Genomic DNA, 17,009 nt, shown 5'->3' on the forward strand with positions numbered 1-17,009 from the left:
AAATTGCCCTACCGAAACACTACCCTCAACCCACCCCGCCAGAGGCAACACCTGACCATTAGCGACACGACATCTCCGAAGCGGGATCTTCTAAGGGTTTAAGTTTAGTAAGGTGGCCAAACTCCAAAAACCAAGCCTCACTAAGTAAGGAGTTCGTACTACAAGAATCCAACAAGGCGCAAATGGGTTCATGGTTAAGCTGAACACAAATATAGGGAAGACGCGATCGGGAATCGGCTACGACGGCACTCCTACAACAAGTTGTAACTTTACCAAACAAGGCGCGCCGCTTTCCCTTATGTCATTTATTACTCCTACTACAACGGGGAACAGGACGACTAAATGACCACCCTCACCACAACGAAAACATCGCCTTGTCTCAACTCCGATGGTTCTGCCCCGACCGCGCTCCTCGGCCTCCAAAAGTTCTTTTACGGGCCTAGAAACCCTAGCGCCCCCTGTTTGGTCTCGCAGCTTTAACACAGACGCCGTGACAATTGCTCCACGCAGATCCTCCCATGTAACCGGAGGGGATTTGAAGAGAAAATGCAATTAATCTGCAGCAGCCATCTCTCCCAAAATCACAGCAACCAACTGGTCCTCAGACATATCGACCGAGAGCGCTTGTGAGGCTACTTTCACCCTCTCCAAATACTGCTGTAGGCTCTCACACTCTCCCTGTACCCTCCAAATGTAGTGACACTCTAAATACTTCCCAAACCCCGCAGTAAGTCTCTCACTAATAATCTTCTGCCTGAGCTGAAGTAAGGGCATCTGTTCAGCGAGAGCTCTGGAGACAAGATCTCTAAGTCCCCTTTTGGCTAAAGAATAGAGTAAAGCTAAAAGGGTGCACTACCCCAAAGGAGTGGGAGTGCTGTTCAAAGTGAACCTCGAACTTACTCAAGGAATCAACAGTTAACTCCCCTATATACTTCAAAAGAAGCCCAATCGGTTTAGGTAATTTAGCAAAAGGTTCCAAACTACCTTCCATCTTCTGGTTTTGACCTCTCGGCAAGATCCCCGCCTGCGCCCGATCCGGTTCGACCTGCCCACTGAATTCCTCAGAACCAAACTCTAAACAAGCTAAGCTTAGCTGCAACAGAGCCACCTTGTGCTGCAACTCCGAAATGATCTTACGATCAGCATCACTCGAAACTATTTGCTAGAACACTAGAACTTGAAAATCCCCTATATATATAACTGTTACATAAAAACAGTACTCAACTTCTCACACTCCACCACAGCACCGGGAACACGTTGCACTTCCAAATGATCGTCAGAGCCAACCGCTGCCAATGGTTTGAACGGCCGATAAGAAGACATACGGTCCCACGCGCTGATCTCCTGCACCACGTACATGCGGGTAAGGCAGACTTAGCCCCTGACAGCCAAGAGGTCGGCAGTTGACGACCCCCAACTAGAGGGTCTCGCTCGCGCCACCACTTCTCTCGGTCACCGCCCAGTACGTACTGCCTAGATCGTTACACGACCGTACACTTGCTCCACCTCCCGCCAGAGGGCGGTAGCAATGCAAACAGCGCGCCGAAACGAAAGTGCCATCGCAAACACTAGACGCGAAGCGAAAGCACTCCGCCTGGCACGCTTTTCGAAGAGCCGGACACAACTACGGCTCACTTTTATATTTTATTTTATTTTATTGTTTACATTTTTGGCAATATAAAGCTGCAATTCTTCTAGGGCATCACGATCCACCCCTTGTTGACTATGTAAAATATCAAATTTATTTTAGTCACCAGAGATTTTATTGCTGTGCGTTGGTAAATGTGTATACAGTCCAGTTTTACGTTGCATGAGAGTGTGTTCTTTGAAGCAGGCCTTAAATGTTCGATCTATCTCCCTAATAGAGCTTTTATGGCAGTCATCGCATATTATAAACATCTGACTGGAAATACCTATTCTTTCCCTTTGAGTATTGTATCGCACGAAAATATGAAATTACGAAATACCTTATGAAGAAAACAGTCTAGAGTCAAGAACATAGTCAGGATTTTGTCAAACCAAGAGTGCGCGGGGGGAGGTGCATTTGCAATAGAGAACCTTACATAGACTCATCCTTTTCACTGTATTCTGAAAATATGTCTATTTATCTATTCTATGTATAAAATTTACTTTTGTGAGGCCTTCATAGAAACACTATTTGGTCTATAGAATTAAGAAGAAGAGTTTCTCTTAAAAAGAGTATAACATATATTCTTAACAGTATACATGCAAAAGTCTGTCTTCTAATGTAAGCTTCAGTGTAGTATCATCATCATCATCATCATCAACAACAACATTTAAGACTGATTATGCCTTTCAGCGTTCAGTCTGGAGCATAGCCCCCCTTATACAGTTCCTCCATGATCCCCTATTCAGTGCTAACATTGGTGCCTCTTCTGATGTTAAACCTATTACTGCAAAATCATTCTTAACCGAATCCAGGTACCTTCTCCTCGGTCTGCCCCGACTCCTCCTACCCTCTACTGCTGAATCCATGAGTCTCTTGGGTAACCTTGCTTCTCCCAAGCGTGTAACATGACCCCACCATCTAAGCCTGTTCGCCCTGACTGCTACATCTATAGAGTTCATTCCCAGTTTTTCTTTGATTTCCTCATTGTGGACACCCTCCTGCCATTGTTCCCATCTACTAGTACCTGCAATCATCCTAGCTACTTTCATATCCGTAACCTCAACCTTGTTGATAAGGTAACATGAATCTACCCAGCCTTCGCTCCCATACAACAAAGTTGGTCGAAAGATTGAACGGTGCACAGATAACATAGCCTTGGTACTGACTTCCTTCTTGCAGAAGAGAGTAGATCGTAGCTGAGCGCTCACTGCATTAGCTTTGCTACACCTCGCTTCCAGTTCTTTCACTATGTTGCCATCCTGTGAGAATATTCATCCTAAGTACTTGAAACCGTCCACCTGTTCTAACTTTGTTCCTCCTATTTGGCACTCAATCCGTTTATATTTCTTTCCCACTGACATTACTTTCGTTTTGGAGATGCTAATCTTCATACCATAGTCCTTACATTTCTGATCTAGCTCTGAAATATTACTTTGCAAGCTTTCAATCGAATCTGCCATCACAACTAAGTCATCCGCATATGCAAGACTGCTTATTTTGTGTTCACATATCTTAACCTCACCCAGCCAGTCTATTGTTTTCGACATATGATCCATAAATAATATGAACAACAGTGGAGACAGGTTGTAGCCTTGTCTTACCCCTGAAACTACTCTGAACCATGAACTCAATTTACCGTCAACTCTAACTGCTGCCTGAGTATCCATGTAAAGACCTTTAATTGCTTGCAAAAGTTTGCCTCCTATTCCATAATCTTGTAGAACAGACAATAACTTCCTCCTAGGAACCCGGTCATATGCCTTTTCTAGATCTATAAAGCATAGATACAATTCCCTGTCCCACTCATAACACTTCTCCATTATTTGCCGTAATCTAAAGATCTGGTCCTGACAACCTTAAGAGGCCTAAACCCACACTGATTTTCATCCAATTGGTCCTCAACTAATACTCGCACTTTCCTTTCAACAATACCTGAGAAGATTTTACCCACAACGCTGATTAAAGAGATACCTCTGTAGTTGTTACAATCTTTTCTGTTTCCATGTTTAAAGATTGGTGCAATTACTGCTTTTGTACAGTCTGATGGAACCTGTCCCGACTCCCAGGCCATTTCAATTATCCTATGTAGCCATTTAAGACCTGACATTCCACTGTATTTGATGAGTTCCGACTTAATTTCATCCACCCCAGCCGCTTTATTGCACTGCAATCTATTGACCATTTTTTCCACTTCCTCAAATGTGATCCTATTTCCATCATCATTCCTATCCCATTCTACCTCGAAATCTGAAACATTACTGATCGCATTTTCACCTGCATTGAGCAACTCTTCAAAATATTCCCTCCATCTGCCCAAGGCATCCACAGGGTTCACCAGCAGTTTTCCTGACCTGTCCAAAATACTTGTCATTTCCTTCTTACCTCCCTTTCGAAGACTGGTAATTACACTCCAGAATGGTTTTCCAGCAGCTTGCTCCATAGTCTCCAACCTGTTTCCAAAGTCTTCCCACGATTTCTTCTTGGATGCTGCAGTTATCTGTTTGGCTTTATTTCTTTCTTCAACATAACTTTCTCTGTCTACCTGGGTTCTGGTATGTAGCCATTTTTGATACGCCTTCTTTTTCCTTTTACAGGCTGCCTTGACTGTATCATTCCAGCAAGCTGTTTGCTTCATCCTACTTGTACACACTACTGTTCCAAGACATTCTTTAGCCACTTCTAGTACTGTGTCCCTATACCTTGTCCATTCCTTTTCCAATGACTGTAGTTGACTACATTCAACTAACTGGTACCTTTCTGAGATCGCTGTTATGTACTTGTGCCTGATTTCCTTATCCTGAAGTTTCTCCACCCTTATCCTACTACATATGGACCTGACCTTCTGCACTTTCGGCCTCACAATCCCAATTTCGCTGCAGATTAAATAATGATCAGTGTCATCAAAGAATCCCCTGAATACACGTGTGTCCCTCATAGCCTTCCTCAATTCCTGATCTGTTATTATATAGTCAATGACAGATCTGGTTCCCCTGCCTTCCCAAGTATACCGGTGAATGTTCTTATGTTTAAAAAAGGAGTTTGTGATTACTAAGACCATACTGGCACAGAAATCCAAGAGTTGTTTCCCCTTCCTGTGTAGTAGAGTTGAAGAACAGTAACGTTGGATTGAATAACTTACAGAATCAAATCGGTTCAAATCATTTTTCACAATAGATATCTTTCTCCTATTGCAGCCTTGTATTGAAATTCACATGTATCTGAAACCAAGCTAGAAATCTTTCATTTCGTTAGGTGATCAGGGCCTCGTCTTTGAACTATTATTTCAATAGTCAACTTGAAACTACAAACAAATACATTTATTTGCTATAGTTTCAAGTTGACTATTGAAATAATAATTCAAAGAAGATGCACTGACCACTTAAGGAAATGGAATACACAATTAGTGTGAGCTACAATTTTGAGATCTTAACACTGATTGAAGCATTAGCTTCAACTACATTTCTAACGTTGAAACGTCCCCTTAGAACTATTATACATGACTGTGATTAAACTGACACACAATATTTTTAGCGCAACGCAATCTGACTTTCAAAAATCCCTACAAAAGAATGGCCCTGACTAACATTAACCTATACGTTTCTCAAATCACTTACCTCACCAAAAATCTTCGTTACTCGAACTACTGCAATACAGAGAGCTCCACTACTGCCAGCTAAATAAAAGATTCAAACTACGGAAGGCACTAACTACTGATAGTCATAGTTAGCAAATGAAAGTTTAATAGAGAACAAACAATGTATTTACCTCAATAGTGTTCAAAAGTCATAATGTATATAGCAGTTCACGATATCCAGTATTACAAATTTCAAAACTCCGCCATCTCTCTCCTCACATCCACCATTGCTAACGGCTCACCTCCAACTGCGCAACGCTACGCGCTGTTCACATCCAGCAGCCCAACACTACAATGGCAGACAACAATGCAAACTACCCACAGACTGCGCCCAGCACAGCCAGTGATTTTTCATACAGAGCGCTACGTGGCGTTACCAATATGAAAAACCTAAACAGCCTACTTACATAGCCCCCATGCTCCCCACAAAAAATTTTACAAATTGTTTTGGGCAGTGGCCAATAATGATTTGATAAAATTTTTCATAATTACAATAACAAAGATATCAAATGCACACACTTATTGATACAATGTTGGTCAAAAGCTAAAATTTTCTCACAGTCCCATAAAGACAGTCCTGATCATTCATCACAGTAAAATTACAGTGTTTTTTTTTCTCAAAGTCTGAGTAGTAAAAGAGAATGCACACGGAAGTAGTGGATTTCCATGCCATCTTGAAGAAGTAGTGTTGTCCTTCCAACGGAAAGACAGTACTGACACTTGACATGCAGACAGGTAATGGGCCACAACAGAGCAAACCCACAGCAAAGTCATTCGACGTTTTGAAGCATATTGGTAGGTAGGGCATCACAGAGCAGACCCACTGTAGTCCTGGTAGAGATTACGGTATTGGTGGGCCACCAGAGGTGCAGACCCACTGCAGTCCTTGTAGAAATAATGGTACTGGTGAGTCAGCAAAGGTGTAGACCCACTGTAGTCCCTGTAGAAATAATGGTATTGGTGGGTCATCAAAGATGCAGATCCATTGCAGTCCTTGTAGAGATGGCCAGCAGCCATCTGTTGTGACTGTGCAGGTGCACAATCACCATTGAAGAGTCTTGTGGAGAATATAGCTTGTCTACTCACAAAAAAAATGTTTGAAATAACCTTAGAACCAGCAGTGCTGTTATCCAGTCCCTTGCTGAATTATTAACACACGTGCAAACACTATCAGTCCCTACTTCTCACATATTGTCCATATACTATGACCAACAGAAATGTGTGCAGTGAAATGAATGCTTACAAATTACTTAATTTGATAAACTGGTGTCAATTACAATATTATAACATGAGAATACAATAATAATGGTACAAAATACATAATTAAAAACAAAACAGTAGAGATAACATTTGTAGTAACACAGACTTTACAAAAGAATAGAAATAAACATATACATCAGTGTTACAAGAATTATGACATAAGTAAATAAATAAAATAATGAGAATGGTTTTCGAAACATTAATTTCACACATGAGAATTGAAACAGAACAGAATTAATAATGTGTAAACATCTTTACAAAGAAAATGACATATTATAAATGCAAATTATATTTGAGGATAACAGTATTCCTCGTCATAGTGAATGTACCAGAAAAATTCTACAACATAAATCATATTAGCTAAGCACATAAAGACAGGAAAAACACAAATACACAAGAGTACACAAACACATAGCAGAATAACACAGGAGGAAAGGACAGGGTTTGTTTTCAGTGTAAAATTTGATACTGCAGTCCAACCCAAAACTTCATTCCATAGATCTTTCGTCTTATTTCAACATTTGTTTCCACCAAAAAAATCCTATCCAAGCATGCTTTCTGTATTTATATGTTCACACATTTCTAACCTCATTATTTATTTTCCATTATCTTACCTCATCATTTATTTCCAAGAAAATCCTACCTAAACCTGTTGTCACTAAACCCTACTTTTTTGTTCATATCCTCTTTCAAAATACTTTTTTGGCCAAACCATTTTATTATAGTTTCTCAATGCATTTCTTCCAATTCATCACAATTGGTTCTCTTATATAGCCTACCCCATCTTAAGCTAACTTAAATCTACTGAGCTCAGATGCATAAACTAAGGGACGAGGCAATGCAGCAGCACAAAACAATTAACACAAACAGCAATGACAAAAAATTCAAATTTGCAAAGCAATTGCAATATTACAACTAATATAAGGCACTGCGCAGCAAACAAGAAAAATAAATTCGTAGTAAAACTGGTTTAACAGCGTAATACAAAGTCAAATTCAGTAACATTATGCCTGGCAAACAGCAGCAGCAAATGCAATAATTTATATCTAAACACGACAAAGCTCAAGCAGAAAGAATATTACAGTAAAAATGGCCATGTTTAATACCTATGTCACATCTTAACACTAGGGTGATGCATCAACTTAACTTACACTACTAAAAAAGTTACCCAGTCATTGACAAAAATTATGTATGCAATTCCTGTGAAGGGAAATGTCTTTTTGTGATCCCTCGTTTTCTTGAAGTAGATTATAAAATGTTTATTTGCTGAATCTGTAGGCATAAAATATCTATATTAGTACATCTATTAAATTTTATTTTAACCAATGCTGCAGTGCAGCTAGAAACTAGATATTGAACAAAATAGGCAAAGCACGGCGTGAAACGTCATTCACTAGCCATATGGCATTTCATAATGCAGTAAACAATCTTTCAACTAGCAAGACAATAGACATGAAATGTTTCTCATCATTTCATTTCAGTAAATATCATAAATTAAGAACTCTACAGTGTAATCATGTTTTCAAGTTTGAGAGTGTCGTATTTACGATGCTTTCTACAAAGGAATGTCAATAGCGAGGCACAGCCAGTGATTTTTTATACAGAGCGCTACGTGGCGTTACCAATATAAAAAACCTAAACAGCCTACTTACAACATATGCGATCTCAAAAATGAATTTTCCTTGGAAATATGGCTATATAGTCTTTGATACAAATAAACTCCTCTTAACATGTAGAACATGGGATGTCGTTTATATGACTTTTATTTACAAATATGGTAGAGTTATGATGGTTGGAATCCCTTTTCCTAGGATGTTACGAATAAAACATTTCGCAGTTGATCCTTGTTCTTACAGTAAAACTTTTTTCAATATTCCACAAGTGCTCAGTATCCAATAATACAAGATCAATAGCCGTTATTTAGGTACTGTATTATTGGACATTGACCAGCCCTAGTCCCACACTCCAGACAGGAAATGGAGTTCCATGCATTCCACAAGCACAATCCACAGTTACATTGTACATAATTACGTTTGCTAGCCGGCTTCTAATGTAAATATGTCTTTTAGTGCCACGAGTCTCCGAAGAGACGTTCGGCTCGCTATTGATACAGCTCTTTTAATTTAAGCAGAAAGGCTAAATTGAAAATTGGAAACCACATAAAACACATTTTCAAGGTTGCCTGCACATGAATTCGAACTACCTCGCCTCCTGAATCCAGGGACTGCTAGCCCAACACCTCAATGCACAGAGCTACCTCGACCGGTGAAGAATCCTGAAAAACTTGTTCCTCTACATTGTTTTCAAATCAAATAAAATGCATCACAATAAGAGATGGGATTCTGACACTGCACATTTCCTTTTACTTGCTCATGTTTCCTCGTTTGACTGTGCATCAATGCACACATATTTTAATATTTAATTGGGCAGGGAATTTGTTCCGCCAGTTATTATAGTATTACAAGAGTGTGAATAGATTTTTTGCAAAAAGGGAAAATGGGTGGGGGGGGGGGGGACTTGGATGCAGAACGCAGTCGGTTCGGACAAATTCATGTGCCCGCTGAAAAGTCTTTTAAAAACAAACGAACTGTAGAGTGTACTGTCATCACGTACAACTTTCGCTCTCCACAAACTCTCCCCATCGCTCCATGGTAGAACTGGTTTTCATAATTTAGTACAGCCCGGGTGACAAGATGGAGCGTCATTCCGGCGTTTGGGCTACTAGTGAAAGTGATTCAATCAAATTTTTTTATAGAAATGCAGCCTACGCCGTTTGGGTGATATTTTGGTTGATCAACGCGATTTTTGGGCGACACAGCGAAATAGAGGTGTAGTACTTTTATTCACAGATTTCATTTTAATGTTTTTTGTAATGATCGTTACAGCTCCGTTGCTTTGTAAAATATTGGAATATTGCAACCGTAAAGTTCTGCCAGTCTCCAGATGACGACTCCAGTGCTAACATTAAACTGCAGTAGGTAGGTAATTAGGCTGTAACAGTAGTGTCGACGCAGGAATCGACAACCCTTCAAGAATCTTTTTAAAGAACAAAAGGCGTGATAATCGAATGGGGAGGATCAGGACTATAGGGCGGGTGGTCCACCGTCTCCCACCTGAATTGGTTAAACTCCTCCATTACGACACTTGGTATATGTAGACGTGAACTAAAATGAAGCAGCAGCAGAAAGATGGTTTTCAATTGACATGCTGCCCCATCCACATTCTTTGTCCGCCGATGGCTGTCTACCAGTTTTTACCCTTCGGAAACCAAGAAAAAGATAGTTCACGTTTCCGCATTTACCGCATGCACATCAGGAAGACGTGAATGCCACATTAATCCCTTTCCCACATGTCGGTACTTATACACCTGCATCACAGTCACACTACTTTGCGCATGGGCAGCAGCGTCCAAAACAGGAAACTTTCGACTAACGCTTGTACGTTTAAGTTTCACTACACGGCGACTAGGTCGTGTGTAATTTCGTGTAAGTGATGGGAGGGGGAGTTCGAATCCCCTGAACAACCCCCCTTTATGTCCTTTCTAGATTGCTAAATCAAATGTCTATTTATTACGATGTTTCGGCATCTGCCAACATCAAAACAAAAAATTGTGAACCTGCGAAACAAGCTCCAGCGTCAGTATGAAAATATATATCTAACTACCTAAAAGATGCAGGTCACCCAGAAGTCCTTTAATATTTGAAAACCCTATACTTCACAGAATAATATAAGTGGAGAAGCCTAAACTCACACACATGCTTGAAATGAGATGGCGTTTTATTGGAAACAAAAAAGGGCACAAAATGACCAACAGATGGCGCTTCATATGATACCGCAATAATTATCAGAACAACTGATTTTTAGAGAACATGATGTTCTTTACAATAAATGCTCAGCATGTCAGCCATCATTCATCAACGATTCTTCAATCAGGAACAATGTTGTGAACGGTACTGTACAGCATATCAGTAGGCGTGGAGAGAAATTGCTGTCGAATGTTATCTTTTAGCATCCATCATGAGGTCCGACGATAGTGCTAGAGTTGCGACTTCCAGTAACCGTACAAGCAATAATCACACTGGCTGAGATCTGGTGACCCGGGAGGTCAAGCATAACGGACGCAGCGGCTCAGCACGCGATCCTCACCAAATGCGCAAGAGATCTTTGACGTGTGTGCCAATATGGGGTGGAGTGCCATCTTTCATAAAAGTCGTACCTTCCAGCAGGTGTGTATCAGTGAGGCTAGAGATGACCTGACTCCTTCCCTCACTACAGCTCATTTTATACACGAATTTCATGCGGTGCCACCAACGTGTTACTGTCCAGCGCCATAAGTTAGCCAGTTTTTGCACTGGTTTTTGGTTTCAATAAGACCCTATGACGTTGCAGGCATGTGCAGCAGCTTTTACCTGTCTCCCTACATTATTCCGCGAAGTAGTGGGCTTTCATTATTAAAGGACTTTTGGGTGACGCTGTATACGCAGCTGTGGCGTCAACTTCGCAAAATCAAAGTTTTTTGATATCTGATGCTGGCGGACGCCGAAAGGTAGTATTAAATAAAGAGATTTTATCTAGTCATCTAGATAGTTTACTTATAAAATATTCGTAATGATCGCGGACTCGTATCAGGCATTTGTTTTCTTTACCAATAAAATTAATTACTCTGTGAGGGTGTCGAGATATTGTGTGAAAGAGGAAACCGATAATTAACCTGTAAATTCTGGTTCTGCGACGACACTGTAAAAAGGTCGTATATTATTTAGTGTTTTACATGGAGGTGACGGAAGCCATTGGATGCGTCATAATATCGTGGCGATTCTCCTTTTGCCCACCCTTGAGCAGAAACTCGACGTGGCATGAACTCTATAGGTCTACGGCAATCCCCTGGAGAAATATTGAGCCAAGTTGCCTCTACAGCGATCCATAATTGCGGGAGAGTTTCCGCCCTGGATTTTTATACACGAACTGACCTCTCGATTGCGTTCCGTAAATTTTCGATGTGATTCATGTCGCGCGATCTGGGTGGGTAGATCATTCGCTCGAAATGTCCAAACCGATCTTCAAACTAACTGCGCACAATTCAGCCACATGGCGCATTGTCAGCCGCAAAGATTCCACGTTGTTTGGGACCACGAAGTCTATGTATGGCTGCGATTGACCTCCAAGTAGCCGAACACAACCATTTCGAGTCAATGATAGGTTCTATTGAACCAGAGGAGCGAATCCATTCCATGCAAACACAGCCCGCGCTGTCAAACAATCACGTCCAGCTTGCACAGTGCCTTGTTGACATCGCGGGTCCATGGCTTCTTGGAGTCTGTGCCACACTCGAACCCTACCATCTGCTCTTACCAACTGAAATCGGGACTCATCTGACCAGGACACGGTTTCCCAGTCGTCTAGGGTCAAACTGATATGGTCAGGAGCCCAGGACAGAACCTGCATGCGATGTCGTGTTGTTAGCAAAGCCTTTTCCTCTTTCGTCTGTTCTCATAGCCCATTAACGCCAGATTTCGTTGCGCTGTCCTAACGAATACGTACGTCGTGCGTCGCCATTGATATCTGTGGTTAGTTCTTGCGGTGTTGCTTGTCTGTTAGCACTGACAATACCATGTAAACGCCGCAGCTCTCGGTCGTCGAGTGAAGGCACCACATCGTGAGTGGTACCGCCTGCAATCTGGTATTTTCGGCACCCTCTTATTCACGGCACATCTTTCACGCTGGAGGATCGTACAAACATACCGCCGTTTGAGTCTCGTACAGATTCCCATATGGAGGACGTAGTGATAGACATCCCTGGGGTTGTGAAGCAGCTGAATTGGTTGAAAATAAATAAATCGCCAGGTCCTGATGGGATTCCAATTCGGTTTTACAGAGAGTACTCTACTGCATTGGCTCCTTACTTAGCTTGCATTTATCGCGAATCTCTTGCCCAACGTAAAGTTCAAAGAAATGTTCAAATGTGTGTGACATCTTATGAGACTTAACTGCTAAAGTCATCAGTCCCTAAGCTTACACACCACTTAACTTAAATTACCCTAAGGACAAACACACACACATGCCCTAGGGACGACTCGAACCTCCGCCGGGACCAGCCGCGCAGTCTATGACTGCAGCGCCTGAGACCGCTCGGATAATCCCGCGTGGCAAAGTCCCGAGCGACTGGAAAAAAGCGCAGGTGACGCCTGTATCTAAGAAGGGTAGAAGGACGGATTCTCAAAATTACGGACCAATATCTGTAACATCGGTTTGTTGCAGGATTCTCGAACATGTTTTCAGTTCGAATATAATGAATTTCCTTGAGACAGAGAAGTTGCCGTCCGTGCATCAGCACGGCTTTAGAAAGAATCGCTCCTGCGAAACGCAACTCGCCCTTTTTTCACATGGTATCTTGCGAATCATGGATGAAGAGTATCAGACGGATGCCATATTCCTTGACTTCCGGAAAGCGTTTGATTCGGTGCCCCACTGCAGTCTCCTAACTAAGGTACGAGCATATGGGATTGGTTCCCATATATGTGAGTGGCTCGAAGACATCTTAAGTAATAGAACCCAGTACGTTGTCCTCGATGGTGAGTGTTCATCGGAGGTGAGGGTATCATCTGGAGTGCCCCAGGGAAGTGTGGTAGGTCCGCTGTTGTTTTCTATCTACATAAATGATCTTTTGGATAGGGTGGATAGCAATGTATGGCTGTTTGCTGATGATGCTGTGGTGTACGGGAAGGTGTCGTCGTTGAGTGACTGTAGGAGGATACAAGGGGACTTGGACAGGATTTGTGATTGGTGTAAAAAATGGCAGCTAACTATAAATATAGATAAATGTACATTAATGCAGATGAATAGGAAAAGGAATGCCGTAATGTTTGAATACTCCATTAGTAGTGCAGCGCTTGACACAGTCACGTCAATTAAATATTTGGGCGTAACAATGCAGAGCGATATGAAGTGGGACAAGCATGTAATGGCAGTTGTGGGAAAGGCGGACAGTCGTCTTCGGTTCATTGGTAGAATTTTGGGAAGATGTGGTTCATCTGTAAAGGCGACCGCTTATAAAACACTAATACGACCTATTGTTGAGTACAGCTCGAGCGTTTGGGATCCCTATCAGGTCGGATTGAGGGAGGACATAGAAGCAATTCAGAGGCGGGCTGCTAGATTTGTTACTGGTAGGTTTGATCACCACTCGAGTGTTACGGAAATGCTTCAGGAACTCGGGTGGGAGTCTCTGGAGGAAAGGAGGCGTTCTTTTCGTCAATCGCTACTGAAGAAATTTAGAGAAACAACATTTGAGCCTGACTACGGTTGGGAAGGGAGTAAGACAGGGTTGTAGCCTCTCCCCGATGTTATTCAATCTGTATATTGAGCAAGCATTGAAGGACACAAAAGAAAAATTCGGAGTACGTATTAAAATCCATGGAGAAGAAAAATACTTTGAGTTTCACCAATGACATTGTAATTCAGTCAGAGACAGCAAAGGACTTGGAAGAGCAATTGAACGGAATGGACAGTGTCTTGAAAGGAGGGTATAAGATGAACATCAACAAAAGCAAAACGAGGAGAATGGAATGTAGTCGAATTAAGTCGGGTGATGCTGAGGGAATCAGATTAGGAAATGAGACATGACATTTAAAGTAGTAGAGGAGTTTTGCTATTTGGGGAGCAAAATAACTAATGATTGTCGAAGTAGAGAGGATATAAAATGTAGACTGGCAATGGCAAGGAAAGCGTTTCTGAAGAAGAGAAAATTGTTAACATCGGGTATAGATTTAAGTGTCTGGAAGTCGTTTCTGAAAGTATTTGTATGGAGTGTAGCCATGTACGGAAGTGAAACATGGATGATAACTAGTTTGGACAAGGAGAGATTAGAAGCTTTCGAAATGTGGTGCTACAGAAGAATTCTGAAGATTAGAATGGTAGATCATATAACTAATGAGGAGGTATTGAATAGGATTGGAGAGAATAGAAGTTTGTGGCACAACTTGACAAGAAGAAGGGATCGGTCAGACATGTTCTGAGGCATCAAGGGATCACCAATTTAGTATTGGAGGGCAGCGTGGAGGGTAAAAATCGTAGAGGGTGACCAAGAGATGAATACACTAAGAAGATTCAGAAGGATGTAGGTTGCAGTAAGTACTGGGAGATGAAGAAGCTTGCACAGGATAGAGTAGCATGGAGAGCTGCATCAAACCAGTCTCAGGACTGAAGACCACAACAACAACAACAATAGTACAGTTTTAGTGCCGCCAACTTATATTTCGCGGAAAGACCACAAAGATAAGATAAGAGAGATTAAGGCTCGTAAAGAGGCATATAGGCAGTCATTTTTGCCTCGTTCTGTTTGGGAGTGGAACAGGGAGACAAGATGCTAGGTGTGTTACGAGGTACCCTCCGCCACGCACCGTATGGTGGAATGCGGAGTATGTAGATGTAGACATGCTCGACTCTGTGGATCTCGGAATACTGAATTCCCTACCATCCGAAATGGAATGTCCCATGCCTCTAGCTCCAACTATGATTCCATGTTCAAAGTCTGTTTATTTTCATGTGATTCACCTGAGTATAAATGACAGCTCCACCAATGCACTGCCCTTTTCTACCTTATACGTGTATAAGTGCATATCGTTATCCTGTGACTTTTGTTACTTTGGTGTAGACACTGGCTTGACAACATTGTGAGGTGTGCTGATGCCTGAGTGAGGGCGGTGGTGTACGTTTTGTGTGTGGCAGGCAGCGACGCGGCGCATGATGGCGAGCGCGCGCAGAACGTGCCGCTGGTGCGCGCCGCTGCTGGAGGTGGCAGGTGGGGCGGAGGAGTCTGCGGGGGCGGGCGCGGGGGCGGTGGCCGGCGGCACCACGGAGCTGTCGCTGGTGCGCTGCGCCTCGCTGGGCCCGCGCGCCGCCGCCCGCTGCTCGCGCTCCAGCTCCGCCAACGGCAGCCTCCGCCGCCCACACAGCAGGGCCCGCCTCGGCTGCGAGCAGCTCTGAGCGCCGCGACAGCCTCGCAACGGTACGTCTACTCGCTCGCCAGGTAGCAATACAAGCAATGGAGCTACTAAGTTTAAGTAGTTCTACTTTCTAGGGGACTGATGACCACAGCTGTTAAGTCCCATAGTGCTCAGAGCCATTTGAACCATTGTTTTTCCTTTTCCCACAATGGCTTTCCAATCTCCCATTACTGTTTTGCAGCATTTTTTATTTTCGTCCATTATTCTCTCTATTACATTGTACGTTTCCTCTACAATTTGGTCATCATGTTCTGAAGTTGGCATATACATTTGGACAATCAGTAAATCTTTTTGTGCTCCTTTCAGCCTTACACCAATAACCCGATCATTTGCATAGTCTACATATTCCACACATTTAGCCAGTTCCTTTGTCATAATCATTCCTGCTCCATTCATTCCTTTTACTTCTCCTCCTGAGTAGTACAATACATATTCGTCTGACTGCAACCCTGCACGTCCATTCCATCTTACCTCAGCAACTCCTACGAGGTCCATTTGATTCTTTTCCGTCTCTCTTTTAAGGTTTTCTAGTTTTCCTGCTTGTAGCAGAGTTCTAACATCCCAGGTACCAATTCTTGTTTTGATTTTTTGCATCCTTTCAAGGTGTCCCCTCCGCCCCCCTCCCCCAGAGATCCGAATGGAGGACCATTTTACCTCCGGACACTGATTTAACATGAGAGGAAGCCATTTTTGCATAAAATACTGCATTAGGCAGGGAAGATAATCTGCGGTGGTATTCCGTTGCCTTCCGCAGTTCTGGAGGCCGCCCCTAACCTGGGATACAGACGCCTTTTGCAGCCGCCCGCTCCGGATCAGACGTTGCATGAGAAGTATGGGTTGGAAAATGAAAGACCCCTACCCTCGAAACCCAATAGCGTCACGGTCGGAAAAGAACAAGAGCTGTCCGAGGGTGGCCAGATAGGAAAGATAATAGTGAGGAGCCTGGCATAAGTAAGTGGAAGCAATACCAGGACTCAGCTCGGGGCTCCGTGGTCGCCAGCCACGTAATCACTAGGTGTGACTCCCTGAGGGGAGCTGTCAGAATTACACACCATGTTGGACAGCGACAACAGGTGAAGAAAGGACGCTGCCTGAAATTACGTTAGTGGTCAGGGCAGGTAACCAGAACACTAACGGCCACAAGGCAAAAAATTCCACTGGTGTTCTCGAATTGTAGTCAACCAAAATAGTTAACTGCACCGCATGGCGGCTAAATTTCAGCAGTAGAAACACTCCGTGTTGCTCACAGGAAAACCTCCTCAACAGCGAACCACCGAAACGAACCACCACAACATGAATGGACGTGGCTTGGGTACTTGAAACTACTACTCAACTTTGACGTCCTGCGTCGGCGAACCACAAAGCTCGTAGCGATCGGACAGCTCCACACACGCTCCGACACTACCCAGAGGCTGCCAGCGGACCCAGCCGACTGCACCGCGCGAAGATAACTTCCCTCGTCCGCAACAACCGACCGACT

General features: G+C 42.9%; 1 protein-coding gene across 1 annotated transcript in view; it reads left to right on the top strand.

Moving 5' to 3' along the window:
* LOC126188478 (beta-3 adrenergic receptor-like) overlaps positions 1–15,509 on the top strand; it is a 121,587-nt gene extending 106,078 nt beyond the window's left edge. The window contains exon 6 of the mRNA XM_049930081.1: positions 15,252–15,509. Coding sequence (XP_049786038.1) covers positions 15,252–15,509 — 258 coding nt within the window. The remainder of the gene's footprint in view (positions 1–15,251) is intronic.
* Positions 15,510–17,009: the final 1,500 nt, after the last annotated feature.

Source organism: Schistocerca cancellata, chromosome 5 (assembly GCF_023864275.1).
Source record: "Schistocerca cancellata isolate TAMUIC-IGC-003103 chromosome 5, iqSchCanc2.1, whole genome shotgun sequence".
Lineage (NCBI taxonomy): Eukaryota > Metazoa > Arthropoda > Insecta > Orthoptera > Acrididae > Schistocerca > Schistocerca cancellata.